This window comes from Bison bison, unplaced genomic scaffold (assembly GCF_000754665.1).
Source record: "Bison bison bison isolate TAMUID 2011002044 unplaced genomic scaffold, Bison_UMD1.0 scf7180017864158, whole genome shotgun sequence".
In the NCBI taxonomy this organism is placed as follows: domain Eukaryota; kingdom Metazoa; phylum Chordata; class Mammalia; order Artiodactyla; family Bovidae; genus Bison; species Bison bison.
Window position 1 is genome coordinate 646,540 of NW_011494730.1, and position 22,241 is coordinate 668,780.

Sequence of the window (22,241 nt, forward strand, 5' to 3'; positions counted from 1 at the left end):
ACACATGTGCTGACAAAGTAAGAGATTGGGAAAGGGCAGCCAGGTGGAGAGCAGTAGGGTAAGGGAATCCAGGAGAACAGCTCTGTCACATGGCTTGCAGTCTCGGGTTTTATGGTGATGGGATTAGTTTCCGGGTTGTCCTTAGCCAATCATTCTGACTCAGAGTCCTTCCTGGTGGCGCATGCCTTGTTCAGCCAAGATGGATGCCAGAAAGATTCTGGGAAGTGGTCAGACAGATGGTGTCTCCTTTTGACCTTTCCTGAACTCTTTTGGTTGGTGAAGGCTTATTAGCTCCCTGTTCCTTACCGGGACCTCCTGCAGAAAAACAACATGCAAATGGCTACTGTGGTGCCTGGCCAGGGTGGGTGGTTTCAGTGCTTCCCATAACAAAGGTATAAAAGAATTGACTTCTAACCAAACTGAATCAAATGATTCTCATATTTGTCAGGATCACGAATCTGCCAATTCCTTTGAACTTACTGAGAAAGTCTATTAGAACGGAAAATCTGATTTAATTTGAAAATTGTGTTTTGGCTTTTGTTGGTAAAATTACATGATATAAATAATTTTGAAGCTAATGTGATGATCATATTAAAAATTACTTAACAACAACAACAGGCCTGTCTGCCCACAGTCTGCTCTAAAAGAGTTTGGCTTGGGTTTTGTGGATCAGAGGGTAAATCTGCCTGCAATGCAGGAGATCTGAGTTCGATCCGGATGGGAAAGATCCCTGGAGAAGGGACTGGCTACCCACTTCAGTATTCTTGCCTGGAAAAATCCCATGGACAGAGGAGCCTGGCGGGCTACAGTCCACAGGGTCACAAAGAGTCCGCCAGGAATGAGGCGGCAAACACTTTCATTTTCCTCCTTTAGGGGCACGTGAGCACTCCGCCCTGGCGGGGAAAGGGTGGCCACCCTGCCGATCCTCGCCCACCCTCCGGGTCTTAAGAAATTCAAAACCGGCGCTCAGGGCCATAGGCCGGCAGGGCTCCGTCCAATCAACCCCGTAGGTCTTCGCTGCCCCGCCCAGGACGCGCTCGCCCCCGGGTGCCTCCCAACAAACGGCCTGGTGATTGGCCTTCTTTGCCGCCTGCCGCGTCGCCTAGCAACCGGGCTTCGGGGACGCGGCTGCGGGACCTCCAGGCCTCTGGCTACTAAACCTGGATGCTCTGTACCAGACGCGCTGGTTTTCCGGCACCATGTCCATGCGGACGCTACCGCTGCTCTTCCTGAACTTGGGCGGGGAGATGCTTTACATCCTGGACCAGCGGCTGCGGGCCCAGAACATTCCCGGAGACAAGGCCCGCAAAGGTGAGAGGCTCCCGGCCCGCACAGCCAGCCCCGACCCCCTCAGCCAGACCGCTATAGCCAAGCGCCTTTACAGATTGACCAACACCCCTGCACTCTGCGCTCTCATAGCCGGGGACCTCTTTCATAACCCACAGCCCCATCCAGGCAGAACCCCTCGTCAGCACAGTCCCCAAAAGATCGTTTCACCACAGAGAGATTTAATACCCCCATTGAGTATTATGAGGGTACCTGACCTCCCCCCATTTACTCATCCCCTTAAACTGGAGATGGTTTCCCAATCTCTCTTGACAATTGATCCCTCCCAAATATGAGCGTCCCAGTGCCCCACCCCTGGTGGCACACTGCTAGTCGGAGCATCCTCTTTCCCCCCAGGGAACCTTCTGAGTCTCCATTCCTCTGTGCAGTATCCTCCTTCACAAACCGCAGGCCAGTCTTGCTAAGTTCAGAAGCTATTTCTAGAAAGGTGGGCATCTGAAATAACATGGATAAATAAGAAAATATAAGAAGGTTGTCTTTTCCCTTCACAATTGTTTGGAGAGAATGCAGTTGTGGAAATAATTATATGAGAGTTTCTAAAATGCAAAATCTGCCTGCCATACACACCACATCTAACCATAGAGAAATGGCCACCCAGAACTCTCTGCCACCCTTTTTCTCTCCTTCTCAACCAACAGCTGTTTTCACTAAGTTTCCTGGGATTAAGTATGAAGGAAATACTGTATTTGAAGATAGAGAAAGGAAAGTTGGTATAAAGGTAACTGACATCGCCGCTGATTCAAATATTTACTGTCTCCAACAGTCTCCGTATGTCAATTGATGTTCAGCGTACAAATGCAGATGTTCACTGTTGTATCTGTTCAATTGAGTCCAAGTCCATGCATAAAGAGAAAGAGCTCCCTATAGCATACCCCCTCCATTAATTCTGTATGCTGCTGCCAGTGAGCATTCTAACATTTGAATCTGTCCGTACACCTTGCTATTTAAAACCCTTTGTCAGCTTCCCACTGCTGTCTGGATGGAGGCCAAGTCATTGGCAGGGCGTTTCAGGGACCTTCCTGATCTGACCCCCTGTCCACCTCTGCAGTCCCAGCTTCCACCGCTGCCTGCCTCCTGCTGTGTATCTTAATACCAAACTGCTTGTAGGTCTCCATTTAAAGCATGCTCACTCATGTTTCCATGCTGGTAATTCCCATTCTACCCCAACGCTCCCATTTCCATGCTAGTCACTTCCCTTCCATCCTACATTATTCAGCTTAAGAATCATCTCCTCATCTCCACATAGGAAACGGCCTGCACATACTCCCATACCAGATCTGTGCCCCGCCTCAACCTTATCGCTAGCCATGTTATACTGCAATGGTCTGCATATGTGTCTGTCTCCCCAACGCGATTGTCTTATTCACCTTTGTACTCCAGCGCCTAGCATCATGCCTGCAACTGAATAAACTAGTGCTCAGTAAACGTTTGTTGAACTACTGTTTGATATTACATTGCCATTTTTCCCTCAAGAGGGTTCTGTTTTCCTTGTGCTATGTTATGTGATTTCCTTTAGGCTTTTGGCACCAGTGAGCTGATAGGTAGTGCTTGTACTAGTGGTCTGCAGTCTTGAAAGGCAGGATACATTAGCACTCCAGCTGTCTGGAGTCATACAGATATGGTTCCCAATTCCAGCTTTGGCATTTAACTAGTTGTATGACCTTGGAGTGTAAACTCTGTATGCCTGTTTCTTTCTCCATAGAAGGGGAATAATAAAATATACCTCACAGTGACATTGTAAAGATCGAATGAGGTGATGAACTTAACATGTTTAACACAATGAGTCGCAGGTGTGGTCTTTCAAGAGGCGGTCTGGGCAAGACCCTGTGATTATACTAAGGGACTGGCTTCCTTTATGTTCAGGAGCTGCAGTCCTGGGTTTGCTTGGGACAGCCTCAGGGAGTTCCAGCCATCTTCCGTAATTCATGTTCACACACTTTCCCTCCACCGTCGACTTGTGTCAGATGCCATTGAGGTGCTGGGCAGAGCCTCATGCAGCCCTTCTGTGCATCCTCCGGAGGTAGGGCTTTTGATCAGTCTTTCCAGTAACTGATTCTAAACCTGGGGGATATGTCTTCCTGATGCAATAGCAACAAATACTTATTAAGCACTTAACCATGTACCATGGACTTCTCTGAACACCTTAATCCCCACAACTATCCTATCATGTAGGTAATACTATATCCCCGTTTTACAGATGGGGAAAGCGAGGTCCATTTGCCCAGGTTTACATAACTGGTAAGAAGGAAGAGTCATGGATTTGAACCCAAGTCATTAGGCTCTAGAGCTCATACTCTTCACCCACAACCTTCACGGCTGCTCTGTCCTTCCACACTCCAGGGGACTACATCAGAATCTTTGTGGAGGGAATGGGGTAGGGAGGGAGTTGGAAGGTTGGGAGGGAGAGGCTTGAAAAAAAAATCCAGGGTACCCACTGGTCTCATCAAAGAAATGACAGAAAGTAGTTGGTTGATGAGGACATGCAGAAAATAGAACGAGAAAACAGGGCAGAGGGTGTGAGATCCAAAGCAGTCAACTAGTCCTCACTGAAGCTCTGGATGGAAATCGTATTTCTTCTAGAAGTTTTCACTGTCTTAAACAACTAATTGGTCTCCTGGAGCCCATCCCACTCCCTTAAGTCCAGGGCCGATCTTGCAGTTTCTCCCCAGAAGGCAGCTCGCTCTAGTTTAGCCTTCAACAGAAAGGAAGTGCTCTGTCTGTGGGGCAACTTCTGACTGTTGCATACTGAATGAGGTCCCACGTTTAAGCAACTGCCAGAATAATAAAAAGTTGCCTTTGTCTCACTCCCGGAAGATCCCCTGGAGAAGGGAAAGGCTACCCACTCCAGTATTCTGCCCTGGAGAATTCCATCGACTGTATAGTCCATGGAGTTGCAAAGAGTCAGACACGACTGAGCAACTTTCACTCACTCACTCTTACAAATACTCATAAGCAAGGCCCTCTTACCATTTGTTTGCCTTCCTCATTTGACAGAAGGGGAAACTAAGGCATGGGGCTATTAAGTGATTTTCCCAAGATATGCAGATTACAGAGGAGTACTGAGCAACCGAGTGCTGTGAGATACTATATTTATTTTTATAGTTCCAATTTCACAGGAAGCTCTGGATAAGCCTTGAGCCTACCTCCCACTCAAAATATAAGTAAAGTGGAATTGTCACAAACACGTCATCCTTCTTTACCTTCCGGGATCCTCAGAAGGAAGAGGGCCAGGAGCACACACAGCTCGACAGCGACCTCTGCTGGAGCTGAACAACGCTGCCTGCAGGTGTTCCTGGTAGCCCTGGGCATGTGTTCGCCGGCTCTTTTTTTTTGGTTAGCAGCAGGTAATCACTCTCCCTTAGGGTTGGTGAGCCCCTGGCACCCCCTCTGTTGCCAAACACACCTTCAAAAGGGTTGCAGCTCTATCTCTGTGAATTCCCACGAGCCTATCAGGGAAGACCACCTGTAAAATAAATGCCCTGAAATGACAGATGTGGACATTATGCCAAAGCAGCCAGCATCTGCTCAAAGAAGGCTAGAGTCTTGGTGCTGCTTCCCCAGTGTTTTCTCTCCAGAACCCTGTAACTCTGTGGGAGAAAGATGGTGAATTTTCCCAGGGGAGTCTGACCCCGCAGTAGGAACCCTTTGTGGCTAGTCAGGACATGGCACTCGCTGTGCTTTCAGGAGGGTCTCTTAGGAGCTGTGGGCATTGCGTACTGAAGGCACATATATGCTAATTCAGAGAAGGCGATGGCACCCCACTCCAGTGCTCTTGCCTGGAAAATCCCATGCACGGAGGAGCCTGGTAGGCTGCAGTCCATGGGGTCTCGAAGAGTTGGACATGACTGAGCGACTTCACTTTCATTTTTCACTTTCAAGCATTGGAGAAGGAAATGGCAACCCACTCCAGCGTTCTTGCCTGGAGAATCCCAGGAACGGCGGAGCCTGGTGGGCTGCCGTCTATGGGGTCGCACAGAGTTGGACACGACTGAAGCGACTTAGCAGCAGCAGCAGCATGCATGTTATAACCTCAGGAGTCACTTCTCAAACAATTTAGTGCAAATGTTCCCCAAGTACACCAAACTACAAAATGATTTTCAAATGTGGTTGTGGGTAGAACTCTGTTTATCCATGAGTGGTTTTAGATTGAAATCTCTCCCAAAAAATCAAGGAAAGAAAAAAAAAGGCTCATCACGAGCCTTTATGGGTGGCGCCCAAAATTCTGAAGTAGAGAAAGCAGAACTAGGAGAGAAGTTGGATAAGTGTTTGATGTGTCTATTTTATCCCAACAATCCTACTGGGTGGGTGCAATTATGATCCCCATTTCACAGATGAAGAAACTGAGATTACACAAGCTGCTTGAAGTTATACAGCCAGTAAACAGTAGAGCCAGGTCTCAGCCCATTAAAGGGTCATGATTCTCACAGATTTCTCTGCTGCTGCTGCTAAGTCATGTCAGTCGTGTCCGACTCTGTGCGACCCCATAGACGGCAGCCCACCAGGCTCCCCCGTCCCTGGGATTCTCCAGGCAAGAACACTGGAGTGGGTTGCCATTTCCTTCTCCAATGCTTGAAAGTGAAAAGTTAAAGTGAAGTCGCTCAGTCGTGTCCGACTGTTCGCGACCCCATGGACTGCAGCCTACCAGGCTCCTCTGTCCATGGGAGTTTCCAGGCAAGAGTACTGGAGTGGGTCGCCAGTGCCTTCTCCCTAGCCAAGTACATTTTTCCTTATTTGGTCTCTTCTTGGTATTTCCCTGTCTACCTTTGTCCTCAGGAGCTTTCTGTACAGTGGTCCCATCATTATTTCCCTCTTTTTACATGGAAGTCATACCTCTCTGTATAAAAGGTAAATCAGAAACAGTTTTTTCTGTTAATTTATATTTCTAGTTTTTGTTTTTTTTTTTAATATGAGTAGTTCTGTAAGTAGTGAGTAGTTCTGAGTAGTTCTAGAAAGAGAACTCTTGCATTAATAAGAGAATCAGGTTGTAAAGAAAGAAAATTCTTTCTGTCCTGTTCTCAGGATTATTCTTCCTTGTGGAAGTTAGTGTTTTTAAAAGGCTTATTTTGAAAGATGTCTACTCTCAGAGCGTTAGAGTGGATGGTTTCTTGAACCTTTCAAGGTAAACCCCAGGTTATTTCATCCTCCTGAGCTTCCTCTCCTCCTGGGCCACCCTCTATAAGATACAGCCTCCCTAGGGCTTTTTTGGAACTTGTCATTTATCCATCAGCCTTTAAAAAGCTTCAAATGGAAGGCAGAGTGTTTGCATTAAACATTAACCCAAACATGAAACAGAAAGCTTCGTAAGCCAGATTGTTGGAAGTGGTATTTTTAAAGCCTCGTTGAAAATAACATTCTTGCTTCATGAACTGGTGTTTTCTTTTTATATGCTTCGTGTAGATGAATGGACAGAGGTGGACAGAAAACGAGGTACGCTACCTTGGGGCTGCATGTCTTCAGTCTGCATCCGCAGGGTCACCCAGTCCTTCCTCAGTGGGGCTTAGAGTGGGACCACTCTAGACATTTCCAAGTAAAAGAATAGGCGTGAGTTTCTCTTTAGCTGAGATATTGGTTGTACAGTTGAATCTTTAAATACAGCATGAAAGATGAAAACCAAGCAAATATTAGTCAGAGAACCATATTGCACCCGAGGCATTGTCCCTTTTCACAGTTCCAAGCTTTGCAAGGACACCTGCGACAATAGCTGCATTTCCAGGTGGGCTGTCCTATTTAGTCGTCCTTAAACAATTCTGTGATAGCATCATGTAGCCAAAGAGCTGTTGAGCACACAGAGATATCTGTTGAGCAGCTGAGAAATGTGGAAGCATGTGGCTGCATGGCCGTCAGGCTTGAGCACAGAAGGCATGACACGCGTGCACTGTGGTCTTATCACGCCACATCTTCAGTTTCCCCTTCACCTACAGCCAACAGCACGCCTGAGAAAGCTGTTGAGTCCTCAGAATAAAACCGCCGCCTTTCTCACCTTTAAATGTCATTATCTGACCCTGGGTATAGCCTATGCATGTCATCAGCCATCAGCCTCGATGTTTTAAGTGCTCTCTCCACACTGAGTACGCAGAGGAGATAAAGTGTAGTATTTAAGAGCACAGGCACTAGAATCAAACAGCCCCGCTCTCTTTTCAGCTCCACCCCCTGCTGTGTGACCTTGGACTTTAACCTCTCGAAAACTCAGTTTTCTCCTTTGATACAATAAGGTGATACTTCAGCAAATGCTTTGTCCAGCCCACCCCCACTAGCCTTTTGTGCTTGTTTGCTATCATTTCAGTTTCTTAAATTGGTTTATAGTCTGATTAGGTTTGCCTTGGTTTTGAGAAACTTGAGTATTCTTAAATCTCTGTTCTTTTCCTTTTCAAAGCCCTAGCAACTGGGGGTGAGGAGCGGGGTACCCTTCAAAATCATTTGATTATTTATTTATTTAAATAAGATAATGAATGGAAAGTTCTAAGCCCAAGACTTACAACATAATAAGGGTTCAAAACATGGTAACCACCCAGAAATAGTAGCTTCTCTTTTTTACCCTTGGTTTCAAGTTGTGTATTCCCATAAACAATAAAATTTACAGAAGTACTAGTTAAAAACACAGTTGCTTTCATCAAGAGAATTACTTCATCAGGCCAGGCTCGAAGAAAACTCCAATCGAAGTGGTTGGTATAGTTTTATAATATTTCACAACCGTCTCTCACCACTTCTCAAGCAATTTTTGGCCCACCTCTTGATGCACTGCAGAATTTCAGGTGAAAAGTATGGATTTTGAAGACTTTTTGTGTAACTGAATCACTGGAATTTATCTTATATATCCAAAAATAATAAGCAGAAACTGACTTCATAATCCAAACCCAGGATTAGAAGCCCGATACGTTAAGAACTCAGTTACTGACCCTTCCAGTGCACCCATGAAAAACCACCCCTCCACACACCTGGCTTTAGTCTCCTGATGAAATCTGGCTTCTAGCACATTCCTGCCTCATGCAATTATGCCGAGCTCATGTGAGTGCCAAAAACGAACACCAAGACTAACTTACAGATCAGGTTAAAACTTCCCAGAGGACTTCGCTGGTGGTCTAGTGGTTAAGAGTCCACCTTGTAATGCAGGGGGTGTGGGTTCCATCCCCAGTCAGGGAACTAAGATCCCACGTGCCGCAGAGCAGCTCAGCCCACACGCCACAGCTACTGCGCCCGCCAAGTGCCACAACCAGGAGTCTGTGCACCACGATGACAGACCCTGCAACTAAGATGGAGCCAAATAAAATAAATATTATTTTTTTTAAAAAACTGCTGAGGTTTAGCATAAATAGGGTGTGGGCTGCTACTCTTGGGCAAGGATAACATTCGCTTCCTCTCTGCCCACACCACCCCCCCACGTCCGGCAGACAGTAGGCCCACGTCAGCAAGTGCCAGCTGAAGCACACTGTGAGGTGTAAGCATGTTCATTTGTGCCCCCATGCTCCTTCCAAAAAATTAAATCAAGGTGGGTGCCCTGGGTGCCAGGACCCAACTGCAAAACTGCCATCTCCCCTTGGGGGCATTTGTGTTCACTGCTCTGCCCATGGGGACAGAGCCTGCCATACTCTCTTCCCAGCAGGAGAACTTTCTGGAAGTTCTATGCAAGAAGCCACGGTGATACAGAGCTTATTCACTTCCCAAAGAAAAGGCTTCACTTTGCTTTTTACTTTGCCAGAGTGGCTGACAAATTACCTTGGGGCTTTCTTTCTTTTAGAACTGGCTTATTTAGGTCTAAGCTATTTTCCTAGATCTTGCTAAAGGCTCAAAGACCCTAGAGACGTGACTCAGCACCTCAGTGCACGGGAGCTCTTTGTAATCATGAACATAATCAGAGCTGATGTGATTCTTTAATGTGAGTTCTTCCTCTTTGGCACTCCTCCCAGGCCTCCATAAACCTATGGAAAATTCTTCAAATTCCCTCTTTTTTGAGGCCTTATATGTGGCTTTCTGTGTGCAGCTATTTCATGCAACTCTACATTTATATAGGCTGCAGTAAGAAAGATATCAGAAAGTCCAATTTATTGCAGACCCTTGCTTGTTTTGGAGAGGGAAATGGCAATCCACTCCAGTATTCTTGCCCAGAGAATCCCGGGGACAGAGGAGCCTGGTGGGCTGCTGTCCATAGGGTCGCACAGAGTCGGACATGACTGAAGCGACTAAACATGCATGCATGCAGTGGAGAAGGAAATGGCAACCCACTCCAGTACTCTTGCCTGGAGAATCCCAGGGATAGAGGAGCCTGGTGGGCTGCTGTCTATGGGGTTGCACAGAGCTGGACACGACTGAAGTGACTTAGTAGCAGCAACAGCAGCAGCAGCTTGCTTGTTTAGGTCGAAGGCCAAAGGCCATGCTTGAGGCAAACCCAGAAGGGTTCCTGGGTCTCCAGGCTGTGCACAGTAGGGAGAGGTTAGTGCACTTTGAATGCACGCTGGCCTGGACTGAAACTGTCCCATATGAGGGATACCCTGTGTTGGTAATGGATCTGCTTCTTCCTCACTGATGGGATGGGGTCTAGAGTAAAATACAGAGGTCAAGTGTGAGTCCAGTACTTCCGAAAGCAGTCACACTCACTCAGTTTGTTCTTTCGTGTCAGGGTGGGAGTGGGGAGAGGGGGTGTTTCCCTCCCCGCCTTGCTCTATAACCCTTCCATTTAAGATTTAAGTACAGCTAGCCCTCAGCTCCCCACTTCTCCCCAAAACTGCTCTTTGAGATGCTTTAAAATGCTGGCCTGAGCCCTCAGGGTACTTCTGTCGGTTACTTACAGGTAGAAAGAGTTTCTGAAATCATGACCTTGCTTCACTGTCTAAGATACAAGGGTGACCGTGGGTCACCTGCTGTGTCCTTTGTGTGGCAAGAGGAGAGATCTGTATCTTTCAGCAATAATCACTCACGTGATTTTGTGTCATTATTTTAAGTACCCAGTTTTCTTTCAGATTTTAATTACTATGAATGTATAGTCTCAGCATCCATATACAGTCACCTTTAGGCAGGAATATATCTGGATTAATTAAGAATAATCTGCATTCAACCATATCTGTTTCTATTTCTTGTACCAAATGGTTTTCCTAGCCCTCAAATGATGTTATTTGAGTACCACAAAATATCTAAATGAATGAGTGAATGAAGACCTAGAATTAGAGATACTTAGCTTCCCTGGTAGCTCAGCTGATAAAGAATCCGCTTGTAATGCAGGAAACCCCAGCTCAATTCCTGGGTCAGGAAGATCCCCTGGAGAAGGGATAGGCTACCCACTCCAATATTCTTGCCTGGAGAGAACCCGCATGGACAGAGAAGCCTCGCAGGCTACAGTCCATGGGGTTGCAAAGAGCTGGACACAACTGAAGCGACTAAGCACACTAGGACCTTTTATTCTCGCCACCGGGACATTTTCCATCTGAACAACAGTATGGGACATATCACTACCGTATGATGTCAGTATTATAGAGCATATAGAGAAATTAAGACATCCTTAAATGGTGTTATGGAGAAGGAAATGGCAACCCACTCCAGTACTCTTGCTTAGAAAATCCCACGGACAGAGGAGCCTGGTAGGCTGCAGTCCATAGGGTCGCGAAGAGTTGAAGAGTCGGGCATGACTAAGCGACTTCACTTTCACTTTTCACTTTCATGCATTGGAGGAGGAAGTGGCAACCCACTCCAGTGTTCTTGCCTGGAGAATCCCAGGGATGGGGGAGCCTGGTAGGCTGCCGTCTATGGGGTTGCACAGAGTCGGACGCGATTGAAGTGACTTAGCAGCAGCAGCAGCAAATGGTGTTAATCTGAAGTACACATCTTGTAGAAACACTAGAAGGAATTTTAATCTCTAACCAGTGGGTAGGCCCTGTGTCTATTTTTGTAAACTGTTTTGAAGAAGAAAAAAAAAAAAGTCAATTACCATTATAGGTCCCATTTTATAAAATTTAAAGTAAAAATGATATAGACTTGCTAAACAAACAGAAAAAGTGATGTTGTTTCTCATTTTGAGGTGGATATCTAATCTGCAATGCTAATAGAAGTCTTTTTTAAAGAAAGAATAAACATGTTCTCTATCATCAAGTGAAACGTTGTGTGTGAAGGTGGTTTGAACCACAGCACACTGCCACGTGTATGTTTGCCTTACGATGGGCTCAGAAGGCACTCTGGACCCTGCTTTCCACTGGGACACACGTGGGGTTTCTCCCCAAGAAGCAGGTCTCCAAGCACGCTGCATCCCCATACCACATAGGCCCTGCCCCTACACTCCATCTGCACACAGGGAGCATTTCCTGAGGAAAGCTTCCACCAATGCTTTGCTCACCTGCATCCTCTCTTGTCTCGACAGTTATGAATGACATCATTTCAACCATGTTCAATCAAAAGTTCATGGACGAACTGTTCAAACCCCAAGAGCTCTACTCCAAGAAGGCCCTGAGGACCGTCTACGACCGCCTGGCTCACGCCTCGATCATGAGACTGAACCAGGCCAGCATGGATAAGGTAAGCAGCTGCCTCCGTCCCCAGGGCTGCGTTTCTTGTGGATTACCACCGGCTGGAGTCCCAGGAGATGACGTGTGCAGTGGTGCATGGCAAAAGACAGGCACGTGTAACCATGGCTTATTCTTGAGTTTCAAGTTGGGAAGGACCCCAGAAGTCATCCGCACCAACCCCTCTGTTCAGTTCAGTTCAGTCTCTCAGCCATGTTCAACTCTTTGTGACCCCGTGGACTGCAGCACACCAGGCTTCCCTGTCCATCACCAACTCCTGGAGCTTGCTCAAACTCATATCCATCAAGTTGGTGATGCCATCCGACCATCTCATCCTCTGTCGTCCCCTTCTCCTCCAGCCTTCAACCTTTCCAAGCATCAGGGTCTTTTCCAGTGAGTCAGTTCTTCGCATCAGGTGGCCAAATACTGGAGCTTCAAAGCCCTCTGTAGTTTATTAAGCCATTATATCACCCACCGAGAGTGCGGGTCTGCATGTCCACATTTAGATTGTGAGGGACAGGGAGGCCTGACATGCTGCAATCCACGGGGTCACAAAGAGCCAGGCTCGACTGCGTGAACAATACCAATCCAATCCAAGCACCCAGCCCTGCTTAATTCTGCTTCCTTCTTAACAGATCTAGGCCCTGCACGCCAGGCATTTTTTAAAGAGCAAATTCAAAACCACTCAGTCTCTACTTCTAATGTAAACATGTCTGTTTCTTTGTGGAACAATTTTTTAGGGTACTGATTTTAAAAGGAATAATTCCAAATAAATAATGTCAGAGAACAGATAGATCTCCTATTCATCAGAATTCCAGACACTTTATATACATGCCCCGCCCTCAGGGAGAGAGAGCAGAACTCCCCACTCCTTGAATGTGGCTGCGATTGGTGACTTCCTTCCAAGGAAGACAGTATGCAAAGCGGGGGAGGGGTACAACTAACTTCTCAGTGGAGAAACATGGCAAATATTACCTCAACCAGGAGGTAACATCAGCAGTGATAAGCCATGTGGCCGTACCCTGGTATGACAAGATGAGAATAACGCTTTGCCTCTGTGATCTTCCTCCCCAAAACCCACAACCCCAGGCTGATCATGAAGAAAAACAGCAGACAAATACCATTCGGAGGTCATGTTAAAAAAATATCTGACCTGTCATCGAAATTGTCAAGGCCACCAAAAACAAGGAAAACTAGAGAAACCGTCACAGCCAAGAGGAGCCTAAGGAGCCATGATGACTTAAATAGAATGTGGGAAATGGAACTGAAATAGGACATTAGGAGAAACTAATCTGAATAACAAGGCTTCCCTGATAGCTCAGTTGGTAAAGAATCCACCTGCAATGCAGGAGACCCCGCTTCGATTCCTGGGTCAGGGCAATCCCCTGGAAAAGGGATAGGCTACCCACTCCAGTATTCTTGGGCTTCCCTTGTGGCTCAGCTGGTAAAGAATCTTCCTACAATGCGAAATAATGTTAATAAGAATCCCTTTTCAAGTCCCTTTATTATGTGAATTTCTATAAATCGTGAGGACTGACAGTGGGTGCCAGGTGTGCAAAAAGCAACACTGTCTCAGTGCTGGCACCTGGAAACCTCAGGGAGACAGACTGCCTTCAACTGTGCCTTCTTCAGTTCAGTTCAGTTCAGTTCAGTCACTCAATCGTGTCCAACTCTGCGACCCCATGAATCGCAGCACGCCAGGCCTCCCTGTCCATCACCAACTCCCGGAGTTCACTCAGACTCACGTCCATCGAGTCAGTGATGCCATCCAGCCATCTCATCCTCTGTTGTCCCCTTCTCCTCCTGCCCCCAATCCCTCCCAGCATCAGAGTCTTTTCCAATGAGTCAACTCTTCGCATGAGGTGGCCAAAGTACTGGAGTTTCAGCTTCAGCATCATTCCCTCCAAAGAAATCCCAGAGCTGATCTCCTTGCTGTCCAAGGGACTTTCAAGAGTCTTCTCCAACGCCACAATTCAAAAGCATCAATTCTTCGGCACTCAGCCTTCTTCACAGTCCAACTCTCACATCCATACATGACCACTGGAAAAACCATAGCCTTGACTAGACGGACCTTTGTTGGCAAAGTAATGTCTCTGCTTTTGAATATGCTATCTAGGTTGGTCATAACTTTTCTTCCAAGGAGTAAGCGTCGCCCTCTTGCCTCTTGCCAATTACCTTTAGAAAGTTACTTTAGCTCCCTGAGCCTCCATCTTCTCATCTATAAAATGGGGATAATAAAAGCTGCTTCATTAGTTAGAGGGAGGATTAAGTGAGAAACATACATAATGACAGAAGAAAGATAAATGTTCAGTATCTTCTCCTCTCTGCTTCTTCATCTCCCTTTGCCTTTAAGAAAGTTCAGGTTTCCATTGAGATATGACACAGGATTTAGAAACAAAAAACCTGGGTTAGAGTCCTAGTTCTACCAATGGCATGCATGCATGCTAAGTCGCTTCAGTCGTGTCTGACTCTGTGCGACCCCATGGACAGCAGCCCACCAGGCTCCTCTGTCCACAGGATTCTCCAGGCAAGAGTACTGGAGTGGGTTGCCATTTCCTTCTCCACTACCAATGGCTATGAGACTCAATTCACTGAATAACTCTGAACTTTGATTTCTTCATCTTATACCTGTTTTTATACTTTATTCCTAGCACAGTGTCCTGTACACAACAGGTACTTAATGTTTGATGATGATGGCTGAGAGTCTCAAATCTACGTCTCTAGTATTAGACAAGCCTGCACACGCATGCACACACACACACACACACACACACACACAGACCAAGACAGCTCCTGCTGTATGTCGCTTTCTCTTTTTTAATGTTATTATTGGATATAATTGCTTTACAGTGTTGCGTTAGTTTCTTCTGTACAACAAAGTGAGGCAGCATATGTTTACGTACATCTCCTCCCTTTTGAGCCTCTCTCCCGCCACCCCACCCCTCTATGTAGGCAGGCACTTTCTAAGTGAAATGTCTAGCTGCATGTTGGAGAAAGGAGATCATGGAGAGGGTTCTAGCAAGTGCTTCAGGATCCGACTGTCTTTAGTTTCAAATCTCACCCTGCTACTTTTTACCAGCTGTGTGAAATTGGGCACGTTTTTTCATTTTTAAACCTGGTATAATACCTACCTCAGTATTCTTGCCTGGAGAATCCCATGGACAGAGGAGCCTAGCAGGCTATAGGTCTATAGGGTCACAAAGAGTCGGACACGACTGAGCGACTGAACTGAACTGAACACACATGTAGAGTTCTTGTGAAATTAAATGGGATTAGTTGAGGTCATGCACATCCATGTGCTCCGCAAAGCACTCGGGTGGTTTAACTTTCAGTCCTGCCTCAGACATGTCCGTACCTTCTCTCCCAAACTTGCCTCCAGCAGCAGCGTCACGTAGCATCATGCATCTCGCAGGCACCACGTTGAAAACGCTGTGGTCAATTTGGACAGCCCTCATCTTCGTCCCCCAGATCCAGTCAGGCAGTCAACGTGCACTAACAAACAGCTTTTCTCCTGAGTGTCACAGTCTCTTCTTTCCCCTGCCTCATCCTTCCCCGCCATCTTCCTTCCAGGCCTTCCATCCGGGTTTCTCCAACAAAATTTATTTCTTTCATACGATCATGTTATTGCCACCCTCCTAGGAGCCAGGCACCAGCTGACTGCCCTCACTCCAGCCTCTCCCTTCTCGCACATCTCATCATGGCCAGACTCACTAATCTTGTTTAATTACCACTTTTATCACATCAGCGCAGAAAATTTCAGTAGCCCCCTAATTCCTACCTCATCTAGTCTAAATTATTTTGTGCATCTTTCAAAAACGTTTAATATTCTAACCTTGCCATAATTATCCAACTTTATTTCCCACCACCCCCAACACAAACCATCCCCTCCAGTCAGGCTGTTCTACTCTTTCTCCCAGGAAAACAGCACACCCACGGCTTGCCTCCGGACCCTCAAGCATACTGTTCCCTACCACCCGAATGCCTTTTTCCTCCCTTACCCGGTTGGAACCCTGCCTCAAGTCTGTATGAGGCCCACTTCTCCCACAAAGCCCATCGTGACCACTGTGGTCCTCGCCAGCGTCACCTCTGATCTTCATGAAAGGTCATACCATTCGTGGAGCTTGTTGATGTCCCATTAAGTTCCATTATTCATTTAATACAGTCATAGAATCTCAGTCTTGCCATTTTGACATGTGTTTTCTCATTTACATCTCTCAGCAGTTCTGCAACGTTGAGGAATTAGGGCATACTTTTTACACATGAGAAAACTCAGGCTCAGAGAGGCAAAGAGACTTGGCCAGGGCCATCCAACAAACCTGAGCTTCCCAGGTGGCTCAGTAGGTAAAGAGTCTGCAATGGAGGAGATGCAGGTTTGATCCTTGGGTCAGGATAATCCCCTGGAGTAGGAAAGGGCAACCCACTCCAGTATTCTTGCCTGGAAAATCCCTTGGACCAGGGATCCTGGCGGGCTACAGCCCACACCAGGGGTTGCAGAGAATCAGACACAGCTGAGCGCAGCAGGGCAGCAGCACATCCACATCTGCGGCAAGGAGGGCTCAAACTGGGGCTTTTATTCTCCAAGCCCAGCACCCAGTCCCGGGCCCCACAGCTGCCCGTATTGTTTCATATTCGTTCCATCAGCACCACGCGTAAGCTGACCGGACACTCTGGTTTGCCCAGGAACGTCCCGATTCACTGCTGTTGCCCCAGCTTGTGACCGCCACCCCCTTTCGCTCTCATCAGTGTCTTGGTTTGCATGATGTGGTCACTGAGCTGCATGGTAAGCGCTGAATTGTTTCCGGTACTGAATCACTGTTGGAGGTTTGAGGCCTGCCTTTATATAAGGTCCGTTTCTTTTGTTCACGTGTGGGTTGGCAGCTCTATGACCTGATGACGATGGCTTTCAAGTATCAAGTGTTGCTGTGTCCTCGTCCCAAGGATGTGCTGCTGGTCACTTTGAATCACTTAGATGCCATCAAGGGACTCATCCAAGATTCCCCAACCATCCTTCATCAAGTGGACAAGACGTTTCGGCAGCTGACTGACGTAAGCGGGCTGTCGGTGCACCTCCTCTCAGCCCCCAGTACTCATTCCCATTCCCCTGTTAAGGACAGGCAGGTTCTATGACAAAGGAAACAGGACAGGGAATGACCCAGCCGGCCACTGTCCCAGAAAGTTCCACAATCCACAGGAATCCATTTTGGTAACACAAGAGATGTTGTCATCTTATACCCTCTCACTGGGGCCTTCATACCCGGGAAAGCGGAGGCACAGAACATCGCAGTTCTTGCCTAACTTTTCTGAAGGGAGTTGGTAGTAGATATTCTGTGGAATCTTGGGGAACAGGAGAGGCAGAATGTGCCCCGCTCGGTGTGCTGCGGTGGGGTTTGCCCCTTGGGTGGACGGGGGGTGGGGTGGGGTGCGGGTGGTATTCCCCTCCTGCCCCTCCACCCCGCCCAGCAGCTGAGTCTTCTCCTTGCCCTCTGGCTCCATCTCTGGGCACCCACCACCCCCCGCTCCCCCCACCACAGTCTCCCATCTCACTTCTGAAAGCAGAATGCCTGTTTCTGCTTTGCCTGCACAGATATACGGGGGCCTCTCTGCAGGGGAGTTCCAGCTGATCCGACAGACACTCCTCATCTTCTTCCAGGACCTGCACATCCGGGTGAGTGAGTGGGTGACCCGGGAGTGCCCTGCGCTGCCGCCCTCGCGAGACAGGGCGCAAGTCGTCAGGGCAGACCAAGACTGGGATTCCGCCCCATTAGCACATCCTCGGTGTTTGCTTCCGTGATGATCAACTGTCTGATGATAAATCTCAGCGGGTTTTCAAGGGACCGAGCAGGACGGTGATGCCACATCCCCTCCCAGTTACCTTCTGTATGTTTCTTTAAAATATGGCTTCTTCCCTTGCTTCTCCGGGCTCCCAGTCTGATCTCAATTCCAAAACCTTTTCCCGAGCCTTTATTGCCTTGACTTGTCCAGCATCTGAGCTGTCAGGAGGCGGCCCTCTTGCTCCAGGGAACAGTCCCCATCTCGGCCGGCCCTAACCTCTCCCATCTCTCCGTCTTTCAGTCCTTGCTCCCCTCCTTCTGTCTCCAAGCCTTTCCCCTTCTGGCTTTACCCACCCCCTGCTCTTGAATCACTTTCCCCCCCACTTTGCTGCCAACTAACTCCTCTATCTGTGGTGACTCCTACTTCTAACCTCTGCACCCCCCTTTCCCCAGCCCTGCCATCAAGACCCACATCGCCACCTGCTTCTAAAAAGTTCCCCCAGTGCCCACAGCCTCATGTGTGCAGCTAAACGAGTCTCCAGAATTCAAGTCCTGCCTAACTTCCTGGTTTCTTTTGAGAGGACCGCCATTCCCTCACTCATTTGGCTCAGCACCAGCCCATCACACCTTTGGTTTCCCTTCTCTGATCTTCATCTGATTGTGTCTGCAGCCCATCGAGTCTGCCTCTTCAATGTCCACGCCCTCCTGTCCACTCCGGTCGCTCAGCTCAGGCCTTCATACTTTTTGTTGGCCCTTGCCTCGCAGTTGACGCGACCACCTCTTCTCACACCTGCTCCAGACAGTTCTACACTCCAAGTTTGAAAACCCACATTCCTGAGCTTCTGACTTTGGGGCCGGTCTCTCTTGGCCAGGACTTTGTTCCTTCCCGTAATTTAGCACACTGATATGGGAAAGACACCCACAGTGAGCCAGGCACTAGAGTCAGGCACTCCCGTTTGAATCCCAGCTCCAGCACAGCTCCGTGACCTTGGGCAAATTACTTCCCTGAGGCTTTAGTTTCACCATCTAAAGTGACAGTGAAAGTGAAGTCGCTCAGTCGTGTCCGACTCTTTGCGACCCCATGGACTGTAGCCTATCAGGCTCCTCTGTCCATGGGATTTTCCAGGCAGTAGTACTGGAGTGGATTGCCATTTCCTTCTCCAGGGGATCTTCCTGACCCAGGGATCGAACCCGGGTCTTCCGCAAAATTGTGGAAATGATAATACCTGATTTAGAGTTTGTCAGGGGGATTAAGTAAGGCATCACATGTAACATATGTATTTGCATATATACATGTTTGAGTGAACTCTGGGAGTTGGTGATAGACAGGAAGGCCTGGCGTGCTGCGATTCATGGGGTCGCAAAGAGTTGGACACAACTGAGCGACTGACCTGAACTGATGTGTGTATGTGCATATATACACACTACCGAGTGCTTCTGGCAGGAGGGACAGGACCCTGGTCGTGGTGGTTGCCTCCTGGGGGTGGGGAAGTGCGTGGAGGACAGGGATGCAAAAGAGACCTACTTTCCCTTGTATACTCTTTGAACTTTTTTTTTTTTTTTTGCCACATTGTGAAGCTTACAGGATCTTAGTTTCCCCAACCGGGGATCAAACCCGTGCCCCCCGCAGTGGAAGCACAGTATCCTAACCAGTGGGCCAGCAGGGAAGTCCCGCTCTTTGGACTTTTTGAATTTTGTACATGTTCATGTGTAACATATTCACAAACAGAAATATTTTTTTAAAAAAAGAGAAATAGGGACCACTGCAGAGGGTGCAGGTTCAACTCCAGATCGGGGAACTAAGATCCCCCATGCTGTGCAGTATGGCCAGAAAATAATAATAATATTAAATCCAAAAAAAAAGGAAATAAATAAAATATATGTAGAACCTTGTTATTTCCCTCCTATGAACAGGGAAAGATAAATTGATGACAATGCTGAGGCCAATTTTATTTTTAACCCTCATGAATAATTTCATTTGCTATGGATGGAGCAATAATAACATCAATGTAAATCAAGATCTCTAATAGTCATCAATTGAAATTAAAAATGTGAAAGTACAAATAAGATTAAGTTTTACATTACTTTAAAATATTGAAAACCCTGCTGTCAAGCCTGTGCATATTTGGACAATATTTTATGGATCGTTGTAATATAAGCAGCCATATTGATTTCTCAGTTCTGGCAAGATGAAATTCATTATGATGAGAAGACTCCTAATAATAAGTCTATAACAAAATCATTAAAACATATTAAACCACAAACTACATTAAGCTTTAATTGCTAAATGGGCAGGCAATAAAACATCAGAATGTTCATCAAGAGAAATAGGAATCACATATCCTGACATTACTCAGCCACTGGTCTGTAATATCTGGCTGCTTTTCCAAATCTGGCCTTTAATGGTATTTCTGCTCAGCTGCTCTTTATGATTGCCTATACAGATTTTCTCTGTGTTCGAAACAGTCTTGGTAGTTTTTAGATTGTTTAGCAAAACCAACCAACTAAATCAAGAAAACACAGCTCTGACCTAACATTCCCTTGCTCATTGTTTAACCAAAGCAAATACAAGACTCCACATCCTAACATCCAGAGCTTTCTGTGATATCACAAAGCAACCTGACTGGGACTGTCCTGGCAGTCCAGTGACCAATACTCTGCACTCCCAATGTAGGGGGCCCAGGTTCCATCCTCAGGGAACTAGATCGTGCAAGCCACAGCTGAAGGTCCTATGTGCCACAGCTAAGACCCAGAGCAGCCAAATAAATGATAAGTAAAGATTTAAAAACAAAAGCAGCCTGAAGTGGCCTTAGTATGGTCCAGGCCCTGACCTGTGCCCTGGGCCCAAGAGGCTGCGCAGAGACTGATTCCATATGGAATCAGAGCAGTTACGTGCAGGCATCTCAAGTCCCAACCCCTTCAGCCCTCTGGAGCGCCTTCAGAGTTGCCTCCTACAGGGTAGACCCTCCGGTCACCCACCCTCTCCCGAACGCCCCTCCGCATGCATGCATCTTCTATCACGGACTTTCCTCCTGTGCTTCCACTGTTCCAGTTGGCAAACATCACTCCATCTTCACCTCTTCACAGCCTGGTCCTCACATCTCCACTCCATTATCCACTCCACTTGGAAACACTGCATCCCTGGAAAACTAGTCGGTCTAACAAATATGTACTGAGTGCCTGCTCCACTCCAGGTCATTTTCGGTCCTGAGATATAGAAGTGAACAAGGCAGAGGCCCTGCCCTGAGAAGGCTCCATGCCAGTAGGAAGAAACCACGAGGACACGTTAAGTTGTGTTCCAGTTCTGATAATTCTCAGGAAGATGGCCTTATAGGAGGGAACTGGGATGGGATGTTGCTTCCGACCAGCTCTGTCCAACAGAGCTTCCTGTCATGATGGAAATGTTCTGTATCCGTGCTGTCCACTGAGAGAGCCACTAACCCCATAGGGCTGTTGGGTACTTGAAACATGGCTCATCAGACAGAGAAACTGAGCTGTTAATTTAATCTAAATTTAAATAGTCACACTTGACTAATAGCTACCTTACTGGACAATATATCCTTAGATGGTAGAGGCAAGGACAGCCTTTCTGAGGACAGACATTTCAGCTGAGAGTATAACTAACAAAGATCTCAGGGAAGAGCTTCTAGCCTGAAGGGACAGCGAGTTCAAAGACCATTAAGTGGGAAAAGCACGAAACGCCCCATGGACAGAGAGAAAGGCTGTGTGAACAGAGCATGTCTAGGCGGGGGCAGTACTCAAATAAAGTTAGCCACCTAGGTAGGGTGAGTGCTCGCTGAGCAGGAGACGCCAGTCATGAATAAACTGGTTCTTACCTACCAGGTGACTTAGCTTTAGATTCTAGTAAGGACTTTATCCTAAGAGTAAAGAAAAGATCTGGAGGATTTTAAGATGAACTGATAACATGATCTGACTTGGATCTGGAAAATGAACTAAAAGAGGTAGGCCAGCAGTTACAAAATCTAGGTAAAAAAATGAGATCCAGGTAAAAAAGGAAAGCACTTGGACTAGGTGTTTGCTCTGGAGATCATGAAAAATATTCACATACTCACCTTTAGGGCAGGGTCAATAAGATTTACTCAGAGATTGGATGTGGGGAATGAGGGAAAGAGGAATGAAGAACAGCTCCTAGGTTGCTGGTGCCATTTTCTGAGTTGGGGAAGGACGGAAGGGAAGGATATTTGAGTAGAAAAAGTCGTTCTGTTTACGCTCGATTTGCTCTCTGAGTAGCAGAGTCAAGCAGGTAGCTGGATGTCTAAACCCGGAGCTCAGAGGGGAGAGGAAAGCCTGAGGCGTGACGTGGGCATCCTAGCATGCAGCAGAGAGGCTGTATGCAAAGTCTTCTCGCCACCTGAAGGCGGCCGGTCATTTCCTTCATCCACAGGCAGGCTGCAAGAAGCAGGGTCGGCATTCTACCAGCTTCCCCCTCCCTTTCAGATCATTATTTTCCTGCCTACACAAACTTAGCCCTCCTCTTATAAGGCCAGACCAGCAACCATCACACCGTCCAAAGCCCCACAGTCAGCCCTCACTGTTGAAACAAACTGTGAAGTCACTCACCCACATTCCCCAAGCATTTACATCCCTGGCTCACTTCCTCCCGGCCACCTGAATCCCG

The 22,241-nt window shown here is 47.3% G+C and overlaps 1 protein-coding gene across 3 annotated transcripts in view; it reads left to right on the plus strand.

Annotated features, from left to right (window-relative positions):
• The first annotated feature begins 1,098 nt into the window (after positions 1-1,098).
• Positions 1,099-22,241, plus strand: part of OSCP1 (organic solute carrier partner 1) — a 30,916-nt gene continuing 9,773 nt past the window's right edge. For all 3 annotated transcript variants that reach the window (XM_010841158.1, XM_010841157.1, XM_010841156.1), the window contains exons 1-4: positions 1,099-1,311; positions 11,690-11,844; positions 16,710-16,877; positions 17,416-17,496. In XM_010841158.1, the coding sequence (XP_010839460.1) occupies positions 1,200-1,311; positions 11,690-11,844; positions 16,710-16,877; positions 17,416-17,496 (516 nt within the window). In that variant the 5' untranslated portion in view covers positions 1,099-1,199. The remainder of the gene's footprint in view (positions 1,312-11,689; positions 11,845-16,709; positions 16,878-17,415; positions 17,497-22,241) is intronic.